This window comes from Cyprinus carpio, chromosome B15, assembly GCF_018340385.1.
Source record: "Cyprinus carpio isolate SPL01 chromosome B15, ASM1834038v1, whole genome shotgun sequence".
NCBI lineage: Eukaryota > Metazoa > Chordata > Actinopteri > Cypriniformes > Cyprinidae > Cyprinus > Cyprinus carpio.
The window spans coordinates 22,784,376-22,809,656 of record NC_056611.1 but is presented as its reverse complement, the minus strand read 5'-3'; the positions used below and the strand labels follow the sequence as shown (position 1 = coordinate 22,809,656).

General features: G+C 34.3%; 1 protein-coding gene across 2 annotated transcripts in view; it reads right to left on the bottom strand.

The window, feature by feature from the left end:
• Positions 1-829: 829 nt before the first annotated feature.
• The window catches only part of megf6 (multiple EGF like domains 6), a 50,472-nt gene continuing 26,020 nt past the window's right edge, over positions 830-25,281 (bottom strand). Inside the window, exons 16-32 of one of the 2 annotated variants that reach the window (XM_042739870.1) lie at positions 24,368-24,496; positions 24,147-24,281; positions 23,934-24,068; positions 22,115-22,246; positions 20,627-20,755; positions 16,500-16,628; positions 14,868-14,996; positions 14,347-14,475; positions 10,115-10,246; positions 9,340-9,468; positions 9,024-9,152; positions 6,714-6,842; positions 6,395-6,523; positions 6,164-6,292; positions 5,055-5,180; positions 4,842-4,970; positions 830-1,630 (exon numbers count right to left, since the gene is read on the bottom strand). In XM_042739870.1, the coding sequence (XP_042595804.1) occupies positions 1,566-1,630; positions 4,842-4,970; positions 5,055-5,180; positions 6,164-6,292; positions 6,395-6,523; positions 6,714-6,842; positions 9,024-9,152; positions 9,340-9,468; positions 10,115-10,246; positions 14,347-14,475; positions 14,868-14,996; positions 16,500-16,628; positions 20,627-20,755; positions 22,115-22,246; positions 23,934-24,068; positions 24,147-24,281; positions 24,368-24,496 (2,144 nt within the window). In that variant the 3' untranslated portion in view covers positions 830-1,565. The remainder of the gene's footprint in view (positions 1,631-4,841; positions 4,971-5,054; positions 5,181-6,163; positions 6,293-6,394; positions 6,524-6,713; positions 6,843-9,023; positions 9,153-9,339; positions 9,469-10,114; positions 10,247-14,346; positions 14,476-14,867; positions 14,997-16,499; positions 16,629-20,626; positions 20,756-22,114; positions 22,247-23,933; positions 24,069-24,146; positions 24,282-24,367; positions 24,497-25,281) is intronic. The other variant, XM_042739871.1, reaches the window with a different exon arrangement.

Below are 25,281 nucleotides of genomic sequence, written 5' to 3'. Positions count from 1 at the left end.
CATTTGTTCCTATTTAAGCAAAAACTCTTTTAATTTTAATAATAAAAAAATAAATTAAAAAACATTAAAGGGGAAAGATTAACTTTTCCACCCTACTGACAGATTTTGCCCTGGATTTAAAGTTTTTAAATTTATATTTTTTCACCGGACAAGACAAATACAAGAATACAATATATCTTAGTCATTTTACTTCTCAAGTATATCTTCATTTAAGAATGTTTAGATATTTTTACTGGGAAATAAAACAAACATAATATAATAAACAGCGAAAGCTTTACAGTACAGTTAAAACAAACAAAAACAAAAAACAATAAAAAAAAATGAAATGTTTTCTGTACAAACATTTAATTAAAAGTTTAAGCACCAATACATATTTTCACTGTACAGCGAAATTAAACTTTGCACTTTGACAACATCCTGAGAGGAACAAAAGAAGAACAGAGGAACGAAACACTTTACAGCATTTTTTACAGTAAAAGACTGTTGAGTGAGTGCAAAGCACTGTAATTTATAAAGATTAGGATTGTTTGGCATGTAAAGACGTCTTTTGGAGGAACTGTCTGTTCAGTTTACAATCATCAGATTGTTTCTAAATCCTGTAAGACAGCTCCACTTTAACAATTTACCTCAGATGGCACAATGATGGGTAACAATACTGTGAATATTTACAGTCAGGCTGTCACAGGAATCGCATCGCAAGACATACATCACTCTCACACAAGCCAACCAGACGGATTTAAATAGGATATCTATAGCACAAACGCTTTAGATTCATGCTACATATTACTTAAAAAAAACATAAAAGTACCATAAAAGAGGACTTTATAGATATTGTCATAAAAAAAAATGTTAAATTTAGTGTTGGTGTACGTTTACAAGGTACATTTTAGACTGTGTATGGCATGTATGGAAGGCATAAACGCCACTGAGTGTTGCTGTATTCTGATGTGCCACTTTGGTGGTGTATTTGTGGTATGTATTATAGAAATGAGCGGTTGAGGCTTCACTCTGATCCTGTAATAGAGAAGTTCGGTCTGGCTTTGTGGCTCGGTGGGCGTTTGGATCGGATGGTTTGGTTTGTCTGTCTGATGTGGGACTTATATGAAACAGCGAGTTTATGCACAAACATGCACACAAAACAAGCGTTTTTAAGTCACATTGAACTGTTCCACCATGTTGTGTGTTATATTCACATTAGTCACTCGGTCATAGCCACAATGTGTCCCTCCACCAAAGATACACATATACTCACACTCTCAATGACAGCCTATCAGTGGTCTAGTGTGCATCCAGAGGGGATGTTTGTGTGTGTCTGTGTTTTTCGGTATTGCTTCCTCGTACTAATTCTCCTGTGGCTTGCTCGTCTGGGGGAAAAACCCATAATAACAAGTCACATACATCCTCACACACTCAGTCACCACTCATTGCCACTCATCTTCTGCTAGTGTGTCAGGAGTGTGTGTGTGTGTGTGTGTGTGTGTGTGTGTGTGTGTGTGTGTGTGTGTGTGTGTGTGTGTGTGTGTGTGTGTGTGTGTGTGTGTGTGTTTGGGGTCTCTGTATCAGGACTAGGAGTGAGAAATACGCCGTCGCCTCTTCTGTAATTTGGAAGACACATGATTTACAGAAACACCTAAGAGAAAGACAGAGATAGAGAGATTATTGTAACGTATTGACTGGCTTTGATATCTTTTGCATCACAGTTGTTGTTTTTTTTTTTTAAGTAATAAGTTACAAGAGGATATACTATATTGTGAATATTGTCACAGCTAAAGGCACTGAATGCAGTAGAGCCATTTCAGCCATAATTATTTTTGCACAGTAAAATTATTGTTGATAATAATATATATAATATATATAACAGAACCAACAGAAAATTCTGACAGAACCACGGAATTCATTTCTAAAAATGGAATTTACTGTATGACACGGAATGTCACAGAATTTGGGAAATTTTGGATAAATGAAATCAACAGTAGGTCTGTACACTTAAATCAGATTGCAATATGAACTAGTGTCTGTGAATATTACATTTCTTTTACTACCCATACTGAAGAGCGTGCGATGCTTGCGGGGTTTTCATCCTCTGCTGTCTCAGTTTATGAATACATGAACACATGAACATAATCTCCAAAGCTTCTCTGAGAGTCACTTCATATGCATTTTACCAAAACTAAAAGGTCTACACAGAAACCCATAAAAAAAAAGTTTTGTTTAACTTGAAGAAATTGTGACCGAAATATATAAATTTTGTACAGTAGAATGTACCTCTCGATGTAATAATAATAATTATATAATTTTAACAGTAAACCTTTTTGTTTGCTAAAAATGAATTCAAAGAATTTACTTATTTTTTTCAATTATTTTAATAATTGTTGATTATTTTAATTTTAATGTTTTATGCCCTCTTTTGATTACCAGAAAAATTTGAATACACCACTCAGAATTTCTGAGAAAACACAGGGCCATATTATTGTTTTAAACATACATACATACATACATACATACATACATACATACGTATATATATATATTTTTCATTTGATTAGGTGATCTTTTTGATTATTAAATTTGAATTAAACCATTAACATAGAATCCATTAAAATAAATAAATAAATAAAAATGTTAATAAATTGTTAAATTGTATAATATTAATGATTTGAAATAATTATATATGTTCTTTGATTACTAAAATTTTATTTGACAATTAAAACAGAGTGCAGAAAAATTCAAAAGGACAAAAGCCGAATTAAAAAAAAAAAAAAAAAAAAAAAGTAATTTGGGAAACATAAAATGGATTTCATAGGGCCCCAAACATTCTTCTGTGTGTACTCCATTTTAAAATGTATAAACTTTAAAACCCTCATTTCTTACATCAGTTGAAATGAGAAATGTGAATGATAAATTAATAAAAAAAAGTATATTTCACAAAAAAAAGTGAATAATAAATATGTTAAGGATATGTTAATGATAAATAAATATGTTTGTTGTACATGAATGAATTAATAAATAAATGATGATAAATAAGTGATTCAATAAAGAAACTACTTTAATTTAATTTCCATAGAATTTAATCATAAATGTATTCATTAATTAAATTAGTAATATGAATAATATATGAAATATATTTATTATTACATTTATTTATTTCTGTATTCCTACATATATTTATGTACCTTTTTTCTTTCCATATTTATTTATTTCTGTATTTTTCACTGATATTTCATCCTTCAATAAGTATGGCTGATTGATCCCAGATTGTGCAGATCAACTTAAGTCCTACATAAAATATGTTTTATAGTATAAAATAAGTGCAATAAACAAGAAAAGTAATAAGAGGAAGTTAAGATGAGAACAAAATAAGATAAAGAACTATTTGTATTTTTAGGGGATGTACAGGTTTAGAGATTGCTTGAATGAATGAATGAATGAATGAATGAATGAATGAATGAATGAATGAATGATGCATTTCTATAGCGCTTTGTGTATTGTTGTACACCCGAAGTGCTTTACAATCATGGTGGGGGGGGGTCTCTCCTCAACCACCACCAGTGTGCAGCATCCATTTGCGTGGATGGGCCATGTACAGTAATTCCACTGTGACACACTCACACACACTCACATACACTCATTCACAAAGCTCACACACATTGTGAAGTGTCCTGCTGTGATTCACTTAAAATAACTGTCAGAGAGAGGCGCCGTTACACAGACAGACAGGAGGCCCTAAACAGCTCAGGGGCCCATCACACACACTCACACTGAGGCTGTCACACACTCTCACTAACGCTTTGAGCTCAAACGCTCGGGTTTGTGTCGTGACTGACAAGAATAAAGAGAGAAGTAGAATTTGGGGAGAGAAAGATGTTGAGATGGTGAGAGATTAAAGAAAGTGAAAGAAACCGCATGAGACCATACAGCTGACTCACACACACTTTTACTAAAAGCTAAACAAAGACATACCATACACATGTACTGTCTTTATTTACAGTTAATTATTATACATTAGCTCTACAGATTAAGCCAAACCATAACCCTAAATTTTTGTCATTTTAGTCTAAAAAAAAATTATTATGTAATTTATTTAAATATTTTAAATACATGATGAGAAATTATGAATTTAAATATGGGCATGATTATCTGCATTAATTAATTATATAATAATTAATAATAATATGTATGTATTACTATTATTATTGTTTGTATGTTTAATCTGTTTATTGAATTAACATGTTAAATGAACAGCATTCATTTTTATATTGGAGGATGTTTTATCAGATTCTGAAGACATTTTTGAGAAAATAATATAATTTATTTTCATTTTAATTGAATACATGATATGAAATGATCCATTTACATATGGACTAAGGGTCATGATTAATTGTATTAATTTATATGGTTTTTATAATTATACTACTAATAATAATAATTAATATTATTATTAAAAATATTAATATTATTTATATACACACCTTTTTTATTTATTTATATTAATTCATTTACATATTAAATTAACAGCCCTATCAGATTTAACTTCTGGGGAAAATTTTAGAACAAAAATATTTTTGTTTTATTTCAATATTTCTATCAATTACATGATGAGAAATTATGAATTTACATGTGGACTAAGGGACATGATTAATTGTGTTGATTAAATGATATAATAATACAGTATGTATGTAATTCATTGCAATGTAATTCATTCATATAATAATATGTATGTATGAATTATTATTATTGCTATGCTCCTTTAATTATTGAATTACTATGTCAATTCAACAACCGTAATTTTTAGAGTTAATTATATTTCATCACATTTAGCCCACACACATACAAACCCTCACCTTCCTCACAGGTGGGTCCCATCCAGGTGAGGGGACATGAGCAGTGACCTGTGCGCTGGTCACACTGGCCTCCGTGTCCACACTGACACCGGAAAGAACACCCTGGACCATAAAACCTGCCATCACAAACTGAGAGAGAAGACGAAGGTTTGAAAGTTTGAATAAAGGTTTATGAGAGTTTGCGTAAGATGCATAAGGTGTGTTTGTGTGCACCTTTCTCGCAGCGTTCTCCTGTCTTTCCAGATGGACAGAGACACCGTCCAGTGGTCGGATCACAGGGCGCTCCATCACAATCACAGAGTTCTGCACAATCACGTCCAAAACGTCCATCATCACAACCTGTTATACACACAGTCAAACATGCCATCAAACTGACATATTCATACTCTCACTGCAGTCCAGTGTGCTTTCAAGCTTTTAAGCTTTTCACTTTTGTTGTGACACAAATGTAAAGAAATCCATCATACATCATCTTAAGTTATACAGTAGCTCTGCATGATAAACAGACCTGATTTAATTCATGAAATATCAATTCAATGAAATATCAATGACTTAAGTGAATCAGTAAGTCAATTTGTGAATGAATCATTCAGGCTGGTTTTGTGAACTTGTGATCAACTGATTCATTTAAAAGATTTGACTCAAAATAATTATTTCTTCAGAAAAGAGACTCGTGAACATGCAAGAATGAGAATTAGAATGAATGTCAAGATTTTCACTGAATAATGACAACTGCAGTCTGTCAACTATGTTGTATAAATTCAGACAACTTGGAATATAGTTATATGATACTTTCATTGTGGTTTTCATTTCCATTATATTGAGAAAAGTGATCAGAACAAAAATTCATCTTTGTGTTCCGCTTAAAGGTGCTGTATGTAGGATTGACACCGAGTGGTTGATCTAGGTATTGCAGTCCAAATTCAAAATATCGGAGAGGTTTTTTTTCGACCGGCCCCTCTTGATGCACACGCAGGTTGCCAGATTGACGTCACCAACAGGAACAAGCGCACTTGATGATTAATGAAATGAAATACGCTGTGTTTTTCATCAACTGGCAACCCGGGGTGCTGAAATACAATTGGGTAAACTGGCAGTGGGCAGGTTTCACAAACCAAAACAGAGACCGACATTCCGGGCCAGAACGCACATTTTTAAAGAAGAATTACTGACTGTAGCATTGTTTTTCAGATAAGCAAGTATGTTAACTTAGCATGTTTCTTAAATATCTGCAAACATATTATGGTATTTTTATGCTTTAGTAGAGTCAAAATCTTACTATCCACTATAATTTCATAATGATGACGTTAAAGATTACTTACGTTTTTCACACTTGTCACCCTGATAACCTGGAGGGCACACGCACTGTCCGGTCACGTGATCACACAGGTGCCCATGTTTACAGTCACATGATTGAGCACAGAGCTCACCGAAAAAGCCAGCGGGGCATCCTGAGATATTGAATCATTTCATATCATATCTTATAATAACAGATTTCTGCAAGTGCAGGAAAAATGATTCATTCTAACAGTGAAGATAAGTCTGTCACTCACGGTGTTGGCAGGCGGGACCGTAGTATCCAGACGGACAAGAGCAGCATCCCGTAAAGCGATCGCATGTACCATTATTCTGACACACACACTGCTGCTCACAGTTCACACCATACCGACCTGGGACACAAACTATTGCGTGGACACACAAAAAAAACAATCAGGTGAATTTATAATCATTTGATTTATATTTAATGCATAGACAATAAAAAGTACTCATAAACAGTTTAAAGTATTAATTTAATTCCTGGTTATGTTAGGATGCAATACCATGGATATTAACTAACCAAACTGTTTACTGTGTATTTGTGTATTTATTTACCTTTTTCACAGTGCTGCCCGGTCCAGCCCAGGCCACATCTACATGTCCCATTCACAAGGTCACACACGCCTCCATTCGCACACGTACAGAAATGCCGACATTGCGCTCCATAGCGCCCCCTAGGACATACTGCACAGAGGACAATTACACATTTAACAGCAATAATTTGTCATAACACAAATGCTTAATATCTGTGCATAAATATGAGAAGTGTTGTTTTGTTTCATCATGTAGCAATTTGTGAAACAACTGGATGACTTGGCTGTATCTGTACACTCTGTGATTCAGCGAGGCGCATGGATCTGTCTTCAATTTGGACCACATGAGGATGGTTTACCAAGCACTGATTAATCCTCATCCAGCACTAAATTATACTGTCAACACTTAATTTCCACTGGATATCTCATTTTAGCCTGAAACCATACTTATTTCGTACAGAAAAAAAAGTTTTGGCCTGGTGAGCTTAGTGAATTTATTTAATTTTATCCTGAGCTACAGTGCATGACCGAAAAAATGCACAATCGACAACAGTTCATGTTCGTAAGTAAAGAAAAGCCCTATTATAAAATGTTTGGAGTTGGTAAGATGTATTAATGTTTTTGAAAGAAGTCTGTTATGCTCACCAAGGCTGCATTTATTTGATAAAAAAAAAGTAAAAACAGTAATATTGTGAAATATTGTGGTGGGGTTGGGTTGTATTTTGTGAATTTTATGCTTTTTTTCATTTATTTCGACATGTCATCTATTATAACTAAAGTTAAATTCATCACTGCTTGGTGCACCTTTGTTATGGATTTATACCTCTGGCCAACATGCTGTGTCAAATTCAGTAAAGCAGCCTCAGATATGATCCTCACTTAAATTAATTTATTCCTTTAATCATATACATATCATAATATCACATATTCCACATCTAGACAACAGAAACTCTACAGACATTCTATGAAATATGAATCACATGTTAATTCTATGCTTATAATTGCAACTCCATCAAAATAGTCATTAAGATGGTGCTGTTTTTTGTTTTTTATATCAGGATGTGTGTTCATTGTTACACTGTTGCAGGACAAACATTCAGCAGACCTTCCCTCAAGCAAAACACCTCATTGTTTTATCTATTAACTATGTCCTGCGCCAGACGGAAACTTCCAGTAACAACAAGAGCACAGATGGCATTATTTTCAAATAAACTCTGAATTCCTCAATTACTACAATTAGCACAGGCCCTCTCATCCCTCAAAGTGCATTTAAAGAGCTTGCCACACATGCGAGCGCTCGATCACAAACAGCCACACACACGTGCACAAACACACACACAAGTTTACTTAAGCTCTAGATCATTAGTGCAATGGCAAAGTGGGTCTGATTTGGCAGCGCAGCAAAAGAGCAATCATGTTTCTTTGGGTAATTTAGATTGGGAAAACAATAAGCCAATCGCTTTGATTCGCTTGCTTATTTATTTGTTTCCTCGCCAGCAGATCCGCCGACACGGAACATAGAGAACCAGCTACTTATAGTCATCTGTAAACATTAAACACAGGGAACATAAGCAGTGGCACGTCTGTGAGACGCTCCGAGCTGGCGTTTTCGAGGAGGCTAAGAAAATCCCTCCTGGAAAGTCCCGTTCCATTCCCACTGATGAGTGATGAAACACGAAGATTAGGAATCTGATCTCTCGCTTCTGTTCTCCAGGAAAAGGGGCGCTGCGATCAAATTCCCTCACGCAGGAAACTGGAGAAATTTGTTAACTAAATATTGTAAATAAGCCCTGAGAGAGAATCAGGAGGAGGGCAAATAGTCCCTTCAAGTGCAGGGCTGTGAGACGTGATGTATTTCCATGTTGTTTTGCTTATGAAGTCATCATAACACTTACGGGTTCCACATCCTAACAAGATGAAGATGTTAATGTTGTATATTTGGGAGGGAGGGCCCATGGATGAGTGAAGGCACAAAAAATAAAAAATGAATGACTGAGGTTGGAAAAGTTGGCAAAATAAGTGGGAAAAAAGGCAAATAAGAGAAAGGAAAAAGAAAAAAGTTGAGCACAGCTTCCCACAAGTATTGTTATTGTTAAATATAACTTTATTTATTTTCATTTATTGAAATTAAAGTGGAATAAAATTAAATACTAATATTAGATGAAAAAAATAGAAATGATTACTTAAAATTAAAATGAAAAATTAGAAATTTTGCTTCGACAACTAAAAATGATAAAAAACAAAAATAAAGTGTAATTCAAATAAAAAATATATACAATAATAATTATATAAATAATACTAAAATACCACTGCTATCCATAGAGCTATATACCTTGTTCACAGGAAGGTCCCGTTCTACCCTGTGCGCAGTTACACCTCCCAGTCTCTGGGTGGCACTGTCCTTCCTCTCCACACAAACACACCTGAGCACAGTCTCTCCCATAGCGACCTGTGGGACAACCTGAAAGAAAAAGACAGAAAAAAAACTAATGTTACTAGCTAGAAAAAGTAGAATGCAACAGCAGTCTCAATATGCATTTAACATTTTTACACCTTCCTGTGATGCTTAAAAGCAGCAAGATTATAACCATGGACAAAGATGTCTGTCTGAAAATTAACATGTCCATGATTGATTATCAGGATCTTACTGGTGCTGCAGTTGGGTCCCAAGTATCCCGGCTGACAGATGCAAGAGCCAGTCCTGAAGTCACATTGGCCTCCATTGGCACATCTACACCTCTTCTTACAGTATGGGCCATAGGTGCCCTCTCGACATCCTGTGATATATATATATATTTTTTTTTTTTTTATTTGAGCACATTTATAAAGCAATGCATAAATATATAAATTGTAATCATATAGAACTACATAACACACAGATACACTACTGTCCAAAAGTTTGAAGTCTGTCAAATTTGTAATATTTTTAAAATGCTCTTATATTAAAAAATAAGGTAAAAACAGTAATATTGTGAAATATTATTACAGTTTAAATGAGCTGTTTTCTATCTGAATATATTTTAAAATGTAATTTATTCCTGCGATTCAAAGCTGAATTTTGAGCATCATTACTCCAGTCTTCAGAAATCATTCTAATATAATTCAAAAAAGAACAGCATTTATTTGAAAACTTTTATACAAATTTAAATGTCTTTACTCTCACTTTTGACTCATTTAATGTGTCCTTCATAAATAAAAGTTTTTATTTCTTACAAATAAAACTTTTAAATGGTAACGTGTATGATTATATAACCATTGTCTGTAAGCTCAATTGTAGATGATTTTTTGGTCTGATTGAACAACTATGAAAACAGGTATATTATGTTGGGTTCATGGTTGTGAATACAACCTAGATATCAATTTTCAGATATCAATATAAATACCTATATCAGATTGTTATCTGCAGAATACTGTATGTCTTACTCAGATGACAGCGGTTGCCATAGTATCCAGGTGAACATGTGCATTTCCCAGTGACGTGGTGACAGCTGTACTGATCTCCAGAACATGTGCACATCTGAGAACAGTTCAGGCCGAACCTGCCCTGAGGACACACTGAGAGAGAGAGAAAAGATTTGAAAATGACACAATACATGCAGAGATGACTTTAAAAACGTGTGTGGGTTTTCCATAAAATGTCAAGTTGTCTAGACACATTCCTGAAAAGACATCAGGCCTCAGACAGGAAGGAGATATGACATGATATGATATGAAGGGGAGGCTAGACATTTCATTTAACGTCATTCAGACATGCTTACTTTCATACATTTTCACATATGTCCGGAGTGTCTGACAGAAGCCAGGCTGTATGAGTCCATTACATAGGACAAATCCATATCACACACACTGAAACACGATTATATGGAAATACATGAGATGTGAGTGTATTCAGGGCTCAACAATTAGGATTTTTGTACTGACCTAGTTGGATCAGGGGCTATATATGAGGTAGGTAAGGGATAATCAATGGCTTGCCGTGCATTAAAGGATTTTAAATGCATGACGTGGAGGCCAAGAACCACCTGACATGAAGCGTTAATTAAAGCTGCACATTAATATAATACTGTGTGTGTGTGTGTGTGTGTGTGTGTGTGTGTGTGTGTGTGTGTGTGTGTATATATATATATATATACAGTACAGGTCAAAAGTTTGGAAACATTACTATTTTTAATGTTTTTGAAAGAAGTCTCTTCTGCTCATCAAGCCTGCATTTATTTGATCAAAAATACAGAAAAAAGAAACAGTAATATTGTGAAATATTATTACAACTTAAAATAATAGTTTTCTATTTGAATATACTTTAAAAAAATAATTTATTCCTGTGATGCAAAGCTGAATTTTCAGCATCATTACTCCAGCCTTCAGTGTCACATGATCATTTAGAAATCATTCTAATATTCTGATTTATTATGAGTGTTGGAAACAGTTCTGCTGTCTAATATATTTGATGAATAAAAGGTTAAAAAGAACTGCATTTATTCAAAATAAAAATTCTAATAATATAAATTTTCTTTACTATCACTTTTTATCAATTTAACACATCCTTGCTGAATAAAAGTATTGATTTTATTTAAAAAAAAGAAAGAAAAAAAATTACTGACCCCAAATAACTGACCAAAAGAACAGTATATTGTTATTACAAAATATTTATATTTTAAAAACATAGCTTCTTTTTTTTTTTTTTTTTTACTTTTTATTCATCAAAGTATCCTAAAATGTATCACATGTTCTGAAAAAAATATTAAGCAGCAGAACTGTTTACAACTTTGATAATGAATCATCATATTAGAATGATTTCTAAAGGATCATGTGATAATGATCCTTAAAAAATTCAGCTTTGCATCACAGAAATAAATGATAAATTTAAAGTAGATTAATTTAAAAACAATTATTTTAAATTGTAATAATATATCACAATATTACATTTTTTTTCTGTATTTTTGATCAAATAAATGCAGGCTTGATGAGCAGAAGAAACTTCTTTCAAAAACATTACAAATAGTAATGTTTCCAAACTTTTGACCTGTACTGTATATATATATATATATATATATATATATATATATATATATATATATATATATATATACCTCAGGCTAGGCTTTTATAGTTATTTATATATATTAGTTATTTTATAGTTGTTTTGTAGTTTGACAAGCTTAGTTTTGTATGTGTAAAACAATAGTAAAATTATTAATTCTTCAAAGTTACAATTATTTTTCACATTTAAAATATGCTGTAAAAATATATATTTAACATATTTGCATAATATAGTGTACAGTACATATACATGCATACAACAGTGTGACTTTCAATCTTATCACAAAACAAATACCAAGTTCTGTCATGAAACTTTAGATGGTGCAGGCTGATGGGACATTAACGCAAACTGATGATATTCACAATGTTAAACTACTTAACACAAGCTGATTAATTCATGTTGCATATGCAGCCAATGAGTTTACTGCTTTACATTTTAATGGGTTTTCGCAACACACTTTCAGAGTTCCTCTAAAACCCTCCACCTCCCCAGCTCCACCTGTATAGGTCTGATACAGGTTATTATATATGCTAATTGTGCAGCAGTATGTAGGCTACTCACAGCGCTGTATCACGTATATATTGGTAGTAGCAAGTTCCTGTACTTGCTTTGCAGCAGCAGCAGCAACAATAATCTACAACAACAGCAATAACCAACAGCAGCAGCTATTCTGCAGCGTAGAAGATCTATTCTGCCAAGACCAAATACATTAACATTGTCATATCCATTACCATCTTCCTAAAGTTGTCATGATAGAAAGTCTCCAAGACATAAAAACACAACAAACAAGCATGTAGTGAAGAAAAAGCAGTACTGGCCCCTCTGGACAAGAGATAGGGCTGTCAACTGGGCTCAGTGGCATCCGTATTGTTAAGACTAACACAGATCAGTGTATGTTCATGTATACATGTGTGCGTGTTTGTGTATTCACCCCACCGGCATGTGTAAGAGATAAGTTCAGACTCCAGACTAAAGAGAATAATTAGACTGTTGTCATTAGCCATGTCTGCTGCAGTGTGTGTGTGTGTTCCAGACTTCTTATCCTTACACAGACGAAAACAAAGCCTGCTGTTTGAGTTGGCCACTCAGCGCTAACCTTTATCAGATGTCTCACATCCACAGAGAGAGAGAAAGAGAGAGTGAGAGGGGTGGGCGGGTGTTGAAAGAGAGTCGGGGAGCTAAACCCCAGCGTGTGTAATGTAAAAATGATAGAGAGACACAGGGAGATGTGAATTACAAGCGATAGAAGTGTGCATATGGCTGTTTGTACATCTTTTTGGCATGATGAATAGAATGAAACATTGCTGTAAAAAAAAAATTAAACCTTAAATTAAAAATGATTGTAAAACTTCCTCTCCCTTCGTTTTGATTAAGCTGCTCAGATGAATGGATGTATAAAAGAACAGATGATTGGTTCTTGAGTACTCTTACAAAATGGGCAACATTATAGAATTAGGAGCAATGTTGGGGGTAACGCATTACAAGTAACGCAAGTTACGTAATTAGATTACTTGTTTAAATTAACTAGTAAAGTAACGCATTACCTCTTATTTACAATTAGAGTTACTTTTTTTAAATAAGTAACACCAGTTACTTTTTTTCCCCCATTTATTCACTGAAAGCTCTCCTGTCCTCTTGTTGAGAGAAATCGGGAGTAAGATGTTACTTTAGTTCTAGAATAAATGTGAACATTCATTAATTCATTTAGTTTTCCTCGAAATTAATAAAAACAGTTAAAAGCAACTCAAAATATGACTCAAAGCTGCAATAATTAAATATGTTAAATAATACAAATATCCTGTATGTATTTAATCCCATTTTATTAACCAATTAGCTGACCTGTGATGATCCAATTCAACCATACTAATAAGCAAAAATTACACAAGATAAACTAACATTTCTTCATCTTTTTTTATTGCTGAAGATTGTTGAACTCTCTTCTTCTGTGTTCTACTGTACAGACGTGAATTTACATTTCCTTCAGCCTGAGGCTTTTGGTGCGAAAGGGCTTTTACATTTGCCAAAAATAGAACTTTTATATTAAAAGCAAATAAATTTTGTTGCTGATTTGAAATAAGTAATTGAATAAACACTTTTCTTTTGAACTTTCTATTCATGTATTCTATTTTGAAATGTATTACAGTTTCCACAAAAATATGAAGCAGATAGTAACAAAACTCTTTCTAGAGCACCAAATGAGAGTATTTGCAAGATTTCTGAAGGATCATGTAACTGACTGAGTAATGGCTGCAGAAAATTCAGCTTTGACATCACAGGAACAAATTACATTCTAAAATATATTAAAACAGAAAGAAATATTTTAAATTGTAATAATATTTCACAGAATTACTGTTTTTACTGTATTTTTGATCAAATAAATGCAGCCTTGGTGAGCATAAGAGACTTCTTTCAAAACATTTTTTTACAAATCTTACCGACCCCAAACTTTTGAGTGGCAGTGTATAGAAAAATATTTATATTGTATCTGTTTAATATATATTAGTCTATATGAAGTACTGAGTTATGGTCTTACAGCTGGTTTTAGAGGTAGTTCTTGCTATTTTAAAAATTGTCTTATGAATCAGTAGGATGAATGAAATGAGAGAGATCTTACTCGTCTCACAGCTGTTCCCAGTGTACCCTCCAGGGCAGCCACATCTGCCCGTCACATGATCACAGGCCACACCCACTGGACAGATGCATCTTTGCTCACAGTTCCTACCGAACCATCCAGATGCACAGGCTATACACAAACCATACAGACAGTGAGAGAGAAAGCAGATGGATCGCGGAGTGAGTGGCCCGCGTTCACCCATGTGAACATTCCAGTGTGTAATGGAGACAGAATACAGTAATTTGTGTGATGACATGTGAATCGCTGCTATCAGTGCTTACAAACTCCTCACTATAAATCACCATAATCACTTACATCTTACTAACTACAGCCAAATAAAGCACTCTGAGTGAGTCTGTGAGAGAGAGACAGATGTGTTTATGAGAATATAGGGTCTTTGGATGGTGACGCACATGTTTGTGTGTTTTCTATAAGAGAAAGGCTGTTTATATATAGTCATTCAATAATATTACATTAAATGTGAGTATTTTACATTTGAGTATGTGTGTGTTTTAGCTCACTCTGTTGGCAGCTGGTTCCTGTCCACCCAGGTGTGCACCTGCACTGGCCACTCACCGGGTCACATGACCCTCCGTTGTGGCAGCCACATGATTGACTGCAGTTGGGACCAAATGTTCCTGCTTGACAGGCTAGAACACATATAAAACACATATTTGAATCAAAACAAACTTTTAAAAATCTAAATATGTAGCACTTTGTGCAATGCAAAATGATGTGATGAAACAGATGTTCTATTCTAGATGTTCCCAATGCCCATCTTATGTTTAACAGTATATTAGTAAGTTCATAAATAGAGTATATAGTTCATAAATAGAAATGTCATGTAACTGTCATTCATTTTCACATTTCATTGTAAATCAGCTACTGATCTGTTTTAACACTCATGTCATTCAAAAGTTTCTTGAGTCTTTAGTAACATACGATCCTTCAAAAATCATTATAACATGCTGATTTAGTGGCCAAAAATAATTTTTATTATCTATGTTGAAAACAGTTGTGCTGCTTAATATTTTTCTGGAAACTGTGATACATTTTCTGTGGGATTCTTCGATGAATAGAAAGAAAAAAACAGCTTTTTAATGCTTTTTAATCAATTTAATGCTTTGTTTCTTAAATGAAAGATATATTATTTTATTGAATTCTAATTTTTTTGGGTAGTGTTAGTGTTGTTAGTGTTTTTAAATATAAAAAAAAAAAAAAATTGTAAAGCTCTCCAGGCACCCAGTGTGACATAAAATAACCCAGTATATGAGCATCTGAAGAGTAAAAAAAAAATCTTTATGTGTCCAGATAACATAATATATCTACACCAAATACGAAAATTATTCTTGAGGCAAAAATGTGTTTTAACACACTTTACGTGATGCCTGTAAGTGATTTGGACTTAGCCTGACTGCATTAGTTTTAGTAGACCAACGCTACTGCAAAACTATAAAATAACAAACGATAAAAAGCAGACGCAAATCAAAATAACGATTTATGAATTGCATTCTTTACAAAAAAAGAGTGCCACAAAACTAAATAATAACATCATTTGACTCCAGAGAGGTTTCATCACGGTCGAGATTACCCTGCAAAACATGTCATGGGAAAGCCAGATGTAAAAATAAAACTTCTGAGAGAGGGATCTTTAACACAAACCTCACTTCATTAAAAAGAGAGGGAGAGTGAAGCAGAAAGAGAGATAAATCTTTATTGGGCCCCTGATCTATTAAACTACTGACGGGAGATTGCATGAGAAGACATATGGTACTAAACCAATGTGCCGCAGAGCTCTCTTTAAAAAGCATCTTAGCCTAATAAAATACTGACAGACGCACAAACGGAACGCTCCTAAAAAGCATCCTTCCACAGTAAACACAAACATACACAGATGAGATATGCCGATTAAAAACATTGGTGCATTTAACCTTTCTGCACCCCACCGGGTAGCTTTATCCACTCTTAATACGCACAAACACATGCTTTAAGAAATGTATCATCCGTGTCTGTTAGGTGATAAACTGTCTAGGAGGCCTGTGTTTGGGTGAGCCGGTTTGAGAGATCGTTGGGTTATTTCTGTGCGAGGATGCAACGTTCAGCCGGAGATGAGCCTCCAATCACACCCCGTTTTAATGATGTGGGTGGCTTACCCAGAATGCACTGCGGTGGTGCCCAGCCGGGGGTGCAGCGGCAGGCGCCTGTGATGTGGTGACACTGGGCCTCGTTCCCGCACTGGCACATCTGCACACAGTCCTGCCCGTAAAACCCAACAGGACATCCTATGGAGGAGAGGAGATTTGAGTCAGCAGCGTCTGTGTGTGCGTTATAATGAGCAGTGCATCACTGGAAAGTCATGCTCACAAGAGCCAACAGGATGTCAGCATTCTGATTCGGATATAATTATGTTAGTGTTTTACTAGTATCCGTGTGGATGTATTCATCTTTCATCCCTTCGTCCTGCTCATCTTTCTTTTTCATGTCTCATTACCTACCGAATTCTCAGCGTGTGAATTGCTCTCATCAGCATTAATTGCGTGATCTCATTCGCCACATGTGCAGCACATCCTCACCACAACAAAGCCAACGTGTGTGTGAGGAAGACAGACAGACAGACATTTCTAGGAAACTAAAACACCTGCTGAGTCCACAGGTTCACTGTCTGGATACAGAAATGTGCCTCCTGTGCAAATATTCCCTGAACTCACATTTTTTCTCACTTAAATCTCTGGCTTTTATGTAAAACTCACATAAAATGTAGTGCACCTGGTTAAAATGGTTATTGCTTAGAAAAATAAAATTAAATTAAATTAAAAATAACAAAAAAATATATATTAAAATAAAATAAATTTAAATAAATATGCTCATTTAGCTAAAATAAAATGTTTGGTTTATGAATATCGGATATTTTTTTCATCTAAAGCTCACACTTCATGCACAAAATCTAGTGGCTAAAATGAATTCTTCTTGCTTTAAATGTTTGCTTATCAAAATAAAACAAAACAAAACAAAACAAAATATTAAGGCAACTAGAACACACTGCCAACAGGCTTATTTTCTAAGTAGAGAAATATACCTAAAATTAAATTAACAAAAATAAATAAAATTGATAAAATTGTGAAAGTGAGTGTTGCACACCATAATAAAGCCAGATGAACAAAGACAAAGCAAGCTATTATATATGACTTATTTTCTTTGGAAAGCATGCATGATAATCCATGTACAACAGGGCCACAATACATACATTAACATTCACTTCTTATTGATGTTCAGTTTTTTAAAACTTAAAATATAATGAATATATTTTAATATGTAATAGCAATATTTTTAAGAAGATTCATAAGATTTTACGAAAAGTTTGAACACTTTCTGCTCTTCTTGTCTGGTTGTTTGACAGTGATAAGATTATCCAAATCAAAACTTTAGAAGTTTGCTTCTTTGAAAAACATACGTGATTTTGTTTGCTTTTGTTTAGAAACATTGCCTTTGTTAGCATAGCGTATCCAACATGAAACTACAGTACACTTTGTACAAACTCCACTCATTCACACACACACACACACACACACACACACGCAAATGAAATCGGAGTCTCTCTGTTTGAGCTCAAGTGTAGACAGACATCCATACAAACACGCATATGGCACGCAGATGCACGCGATCACAGGAGATCGGTCTTGTATTCCATCAGCCTGATAAGATCTTGTAAAGCGCGTGTGCGTGAGCGTGTAACGGCAGCGGATGGTTGTGATCGGCTGCAGCCGGTAAAATGTGTTTCACGGCTGAGGCCTTCAGAGATGGAGCCTTATGATAGCACTCAAGAGCTTGCTAAAGACCCGCCACATGTGTGTGTATGTGTGTGTGTGTGCTGTTATTCAGTCGGTTTGTATGATTAAGAAGCATGGAAGAGATCTGAGTCTATGGAACATGAGTGGAACTGCTTGGTTACATCCAGATGAACTACTGAGTTGAAAACGTCCCAAAACGGACAGGGTGGAACTGTGGGCCTGCGGAGACCTGATCTCTGTAGTCACAGCCTGATTTAATGTATGAAATCTGTGAATGTAAAAGTCCACTATAAACCAAAAAAATGTGCTAAATCGATGGCAGTGGTGTTGATACAGATGGAAACGGAACGCTACTGGTCCCCTAAGACCTGATTTTGCCCCGTCCAATTTCTCGTTGTAGGATTTCAGTTGATTTTGGACAGTTCTACTATTCTTTTCCTCTGCCGTGCAGAATCTAGATCCATTCTGTCGGCACTGGTTATCATATACTCCCTCAACCAGATCACATGGGTACAGGAAGTTATTTTGGCTTACTTCCTTTCTTTGAAGAAAGATACTTTTCTGCAAGATTTGTCGTGATTGGGAGTACACTGGTTATGCTGCATGTTTCTGATTCACTGACAAGGATCGTCTCAGGAGGGTCATTATTTTTTCATGCTGTATATTTCTGATTAACTAAAAAGAACTCATTTAAAAGGGTCATTTGTTAATGAATTGGACTACACTGATCATGCTGCATGTTTTCGTTTCACTATAAAAGAACTGGTTATTAAAAGAATCATTTGTTCATGAATCGGACTACACTGATCACGCTCTGTTTTAGCTTCACTATAAAATAACTTGTTAGTAAAAGAATAATTTGTTCATGAATTGGACTACACTGATCACGCTGTATCTATTTGATTTACTACAAAATAACTGGTTTAAAAAAGATCATCTTATAATTTGTTTGTGAATCAGACCAAAGACTCTATGTTTTTAATGCTCTAATTTAGGATCAGTTCAAAAGAGTCACTCATTCATGAAACTACACTGGTTGCGGCTTGTATGTTTGGAAAAAATTTATTTTTTTGATTCCTGTTCACCCATTGAAACACTCACTCATCACACACAGTTTTTTTTTAATGTGTCATGATGACATCAATGCAGGAAACTTAAATTATATGTTAAAAAAACATCTAGCAATTAGGTAAAATGGTTTAAGAGTCAGTATGTGAATCAGATTACACTGGTTGTGCTGTATGTTTTTGACTCAGTAAAAAAAGGATCAGTTCATGGGAGTCATTTGTTTGTGAATCAAACTACACTGGTTCAGCGGTATATTTCTAAATCACTACAAAAGGATCAGCTCTTAAGAAACATTTGTTTATGAATTAGACAACACTGCATGTGCAGTATGTTTTTGATTCACTAAAAAAGATTTATTAGTTCATAAGGTTTATTTGTTCGTGAATCAAGTAACACTGGTTTCACTGTATGTTTGTGATTTACTAAGAAGAATTGGTTTCAAAGGGTCATTTGTTTGTAAAATAGGCTACACTGGTTGCAAGCACGTTATTCCTTTCAGCCCTTGTGGACAACTCAATAGTTGCTTTCTTGCTATTATTCTGTGGTCAGCTAATAATCTAATCATATTAGAATCAGACTGCAAACTAGTAAAATGCGGCTGTAGATTGAATATTGTGTGATGCTAAAAATGGTGCAAAAAACACATGCATGGAATCTGTTAAGGTATGAGCCATTTTGCCTGTCCGTGCATCTTGTATGTTTGTATGTGTGTGTGTGTGTGTGTGTGTGTGTGTGTTTACATGTGGTGTTTTTTTTTCTAGCTAAGATAGGACTCGGCTTCTATGTTTGGCACTGTGTGTATGTCTGTGCATTGTGGTTTTCCAATAAAGTGCAGCAGCTGGATGTGGCTGTCTCATTAAGCAGAGGATGCTGTCATGCATCCAGCAGGGTGTGTCTGTGTGTGTGTGTGTGTGTGTGTGAGAGAGAGAGATGTTTAGTCAGTGGCTCAGATTAACCACTAGAAGGCAGATATGACTCTGTACCTTTAGGTCATTGAGGGCAAAACCTTCATACCTGCTTCTAGTTCTTATTAACGTCATGTTTTTTAAACATATGATCTTAGTTTCCTGCGCTGATGTCATTATGACACACTAAACAAACATTTTTTGTGTGTTTTCAAGTTGCTTGACTGTGTGTGATGAGTGAGTGTTTCAATGAGCAGATGGGAATCAAAAACATTCCATTTTAAACACAGACACACACTCAGATTGCATGATGGGTGGGTTGCCCTCTCAGACTGATTGAGACTTCCTGTTTCTCTGGTGAAGAAGAGGCCCCAGTGCATTAGAGGTATGAAAACAGTACTTATGAGGAAAAAGAGAGATGTTCGGGAAAATAAGATATAATATGCATTTAAATAAATGTTTTTCTTCACATATATCACTGACCATTTTTGAATTTGGATGTATTTGTTTGTAACTCACTCTTTTCACAGTGTGATCCCACCCAGCCGGCGGCACAGGTACAAGCTCCGCTGACGTGGTCACATTCGGCTCCGTTCTCACACTCACACGCTAGTTTACACTCTGCTCCATAATGGCCCTCAGGACACTCTGACACAAAAGCATCAGATTTAGATATTTAGATTGAGTATGCATGTACAGAAATGACTGGAAATTAAGTATGCACGATTGCTGTGTTCAGAATAAAATATTAGCTCAATACTACAGTCTTGTTATTGTTAACTAAAACTAAAAATATCAAAATTTGATTTTAGTCATTGAAATAAGGTTGAAATAATAATAATAATATAAAAACCTTAAAAAACTTAAAATTAGAAATAAGTTTAAAGTTTAAGTATTAAAATTAATTCTGAAATAAAAATAAATTAAAATTAAATAGAAATATAAAAAACAAATAAAAACTGACAAAAGCAAATATTAACATGACGACAACAAACTAAAACTAAAATGATAACTGTGAATATAAAAATTAGTGCTGTCACAAGATTAATCGCATCCAAAATAAAAGTTTTTCTTTATTTAATTATTATAGTGTTTTGTGTGTTTTTTTTTTTTTTTTTTATTACAAAATGCATGTATAAATTTAAGAAAAATATGCTATATTTATATATATATATATATATATATATATATATATATATATCTATATATCTATGCTATATTATAATATATATAAACGTAATATATAAATTATATAAATATATACTGTATGTGTGTGTAATTATATATACATAATAAATAAACTATGTATATCCATATAGTATGTAAACAAAAACTTTTATTTTGGATGTGATTAATGCAATTAATCATTTGACAGCACTGATAAAAATAAAAGCTAATTAAAATATGAATAAATATTAAAATAGCATATAAATAATATTATATGACACTGAAATACTTAATACTGCACTGCACATGTTTTTTTTTTTTTTATATATTTTGATAAAAATTACAGATAGTACTTAATGTGGGTGGTCCAGTCATCAATTTGGTAATAATGATCATTTTCAAAAACAAAACATATTAAAAATGTTGAAAATTATATCTATAATTACTTTCACAGTGAAAATGGAAGGTCAAATCAGCTGCACTGCATTGTGGGATACAGTATCTCACACATTGCACTCTCTTGTTTACTTTGGTCTAATATTGTAGGTATGTATGCAATATGTATTGTTTCCTAATTTAGCATACCATGCACATTATGCATACTATATACTTAAGAACTAGTAAGAGTAGTATTTTAGCATGGTTTTAGTTTAATGCTCAGTTAGTTCTGTCTGTAGTTGTATTGTGTTGACACAAGGGGGCAGCATTTGCATCTTAATTAGCATCAGATTTAACTTTTGAACTTGAACTTTTACATGTTGTACCAATTAAATAGCGCATAGCTGAAAAGAATAAAACATTTAAAGAAGAACGAATTAAAAAGAAACAGAACAGACTCACTCTTGTCACATTGTTCTCCAGTGTATCCAGCCTCACACACACAGCGCCCACTGCTGGCCTCACAGGTTACTGCATTACTGCCACAATGACACACACTGGCACAGCCTACACCCCAAAAACCTGCCTCACACACTACAAAGAGGATGTTCATTATTCATTTGAATTCATATAACGAATCAAATCATACCGATTTAAGATTTGAGATTGCAAACACACTTTAAAGACTACTATCTGTACATTTATTAATGTCCTGTTGGATGTCTCTTTTTTTATTGTATTTGTTTAAAAAAAAAATTGTTATTTTTATGTTACCACATGTTAAAATAATTAGTTCTTGTCATTAAAATCAATATTTATTACTATTACAGTATGAGCCAGATTCACATAGAAAGAGACAGAAACCGCAATGTTGTTTGTTCGGTGAAAACAAGGTTTAAAATCTGTTCGGTGAAAATGAGGTGACAGGTAACAGACGAGCTAACAGAAGCAATGTGGTTCTGTCTATCCTGTCTGAATACACTCACTCCTTCTTTTTCTTGAAGAGCTTACTTCAATTACCCAGAATCCCCCCCTGAGGATGGGATAAAAGAGCCTGTTTTAGCAAGACCAAACCACGATCTGTTTAAGCCATTAAGACTAAAAAATTTATGTAAGTGATCAAGAAAGAAATAGCTAAAACAGACACTTCAAATATTATTAAAACATGATGCTCTTTTCAAATTCATTCATTTCTCTCTTCGGCGAACAGAAGGAAAACCCATTTATAAACACACTCACACATAGTGTGTGATAATATATCATTTTCATAATATAACAGAGAAGGCCAGCATAAATCTAACTACATAAAACATTCCGTGACTCTCTTTTTAACACAATAAACTGATTGACACTATGAAATGACTGCAACTTCCATCTGTCAGCACGTTGTCATGTGTGAATGTTTAGTGCATCTGCTCCTTTGAATTTTAAAAAGGTAATATTGCCTGATGATTGACAGGTCACAGTCAGATATTATTGTGCTATTAAAATAACTGAGCCATTAAAGCAGTTCTATGTACTGACATCTGATAGTCACTAGAGGGCGGTGCACAGCCATTTTTGTCCCATTTGAAAAGTGACCCATTTGAAAAATGTAACTAAATTACAGTTACTTATGAAAATGTTAATGATTACAGATTTGATTGATTTCTTTCCCAAAGAAAAAAACTGTTCTAAAATATGAGACACCAATGTTTCAGGAGTTTAGGACAAAGTGTAGGACACATGCTTATTTAATAACTGTTTGGTTTTATGTATATGCTTTATTTTTTAAGATTAGCTGTTTTTTCAAAGGCATTGTTAGATGCAAGAGTTTCCTATCATAGCTATGCAAAGATTTAATTTCAAAAACAGTGTCACAGCTATTAACCTATGTGTTGTTATGATTTTAAATCTGTATTTAACCTCAGAACGATCTCAAATTAAAAATAAGCGCTAAAGTCTGATTTTGTGGTGGCTGCACTTCTTAATTCTTAATTCAAGTGATAAAGGATTTGTAAAGTCTGACAGTAATCAGTGTTGAGTAATATTGTAAGGTTAACCCAACCTGTGTTAAATGTTTCAAAATGATTAACAGTTGAAAACATTCATTAGAAATTTAGAAAAGTAATAATAAATAAAGTAATTGAAATAGTTACATACCTTTTGAATAGGGTAAATTGTCATCTGTAACTTACACTTCCAAAGTAACCTTCCCAAGACTGCTGACCACAAACTATACTGCAATAAGTAGCAGAGTAGTATTGCCTTCTCAGACTTTGTGTATGATTGTGAGTCTTACCCAGCTGGCATTTCTCTCCATGGTATCCGGCTGGGCACGTCTTCTGGCACTCTCCAGTTTTAGGGTCACATGGCTCACCAGCAGAGCAGTTACATCGCTCGTGGCAGCCAAGGCCGTAGTATCCGTCATCACATTCTACACAGGAACACAATATATATCTCCATGTACCTGTCAGAAACAACAATCTCAAATGGCTGTAGAAACATCACCTACCTTCCTGACAGCGGTCACCACTGTAACCAGGTTTACAAATGCAGGTGCCTTTTTGTGGATCACAAGAAAGTGAGTTTTCCTGCGCACACTGGCATTCCTCCGAGCAACCCGCACCGTGGGTCCATTTGGGACATGCTGATGTGGAGAAACACTATTTTACTATACCTCAAATTAATTAAAGTAACCATTTTGACACTAACGTGCTATGTTAGCGTACTTACGCAGGTGGCAGAATTTGCCGTAGAGGCCAGGTGTGCAAAGACACCCTCCATACAGACGATGGCAGCGTCCATTACTGGGGCAGCTACACTTCCTGTGACAGAACCTCCCATAGAAACCCTGCGGACAACCTGATGACATCACAGGGAACATCAGTGAAATTCCACAATGTTCATCTGGTGTTCCATAAGGTACATTACATCACATGCTCTTGTCAAGATGGAATTATCAGGTCTGAGCTGAGAGGAATTTCAGAGACAGCTGGGAGAGATGAGGTTGATGGATGATGTGATGAAGACAAGGAAAAGCCAAGGGCAGACAGAGAGGAAGTGGACAGGAAGGAGAACTCCAGTTAGTCTACTGATGGATGCTTTGCATATATTTCTACATTTAATCATTTAGCAGACTCTTTTGTGAGTTTTTTTTTTTTTTTTTGATCATACACATCATATATTTTAAAGAACATTAAAATTCTAAAGTTACAAAAAACTACAGAAAATCAGAAAAAAACACCAATATCGCAAAATATTATTACAATATATAAAATGGCATTTTAAAATAATATATTTTATATTTCCTATCTTAAAATTAAAAACACTGGCCCCACACTTTTCAATGGTAGTGTATTTTTATTCACACCACAGGAAATAGTCCTTAATGAACTGGAATCAAAGTAAAATTATAGAAATGATCAACAGTTACAGACCTAAAAATACACAAAGTTTCTTTACTTCTAAAACTGAAATATATTGTGCCGTAATGGGAATGAGACACTAATAGAGTAGCAAACAAGCATAAAAAAGACTAAAAGTGGGGAAAGAAAAAGAAATACATATATTCCTCTCTTCTTTCCTCATGAGACAACATGAAAAGATGGAAAGGTGGAACGTTACAAAAGTAAAAAAAAAAAAAAAAA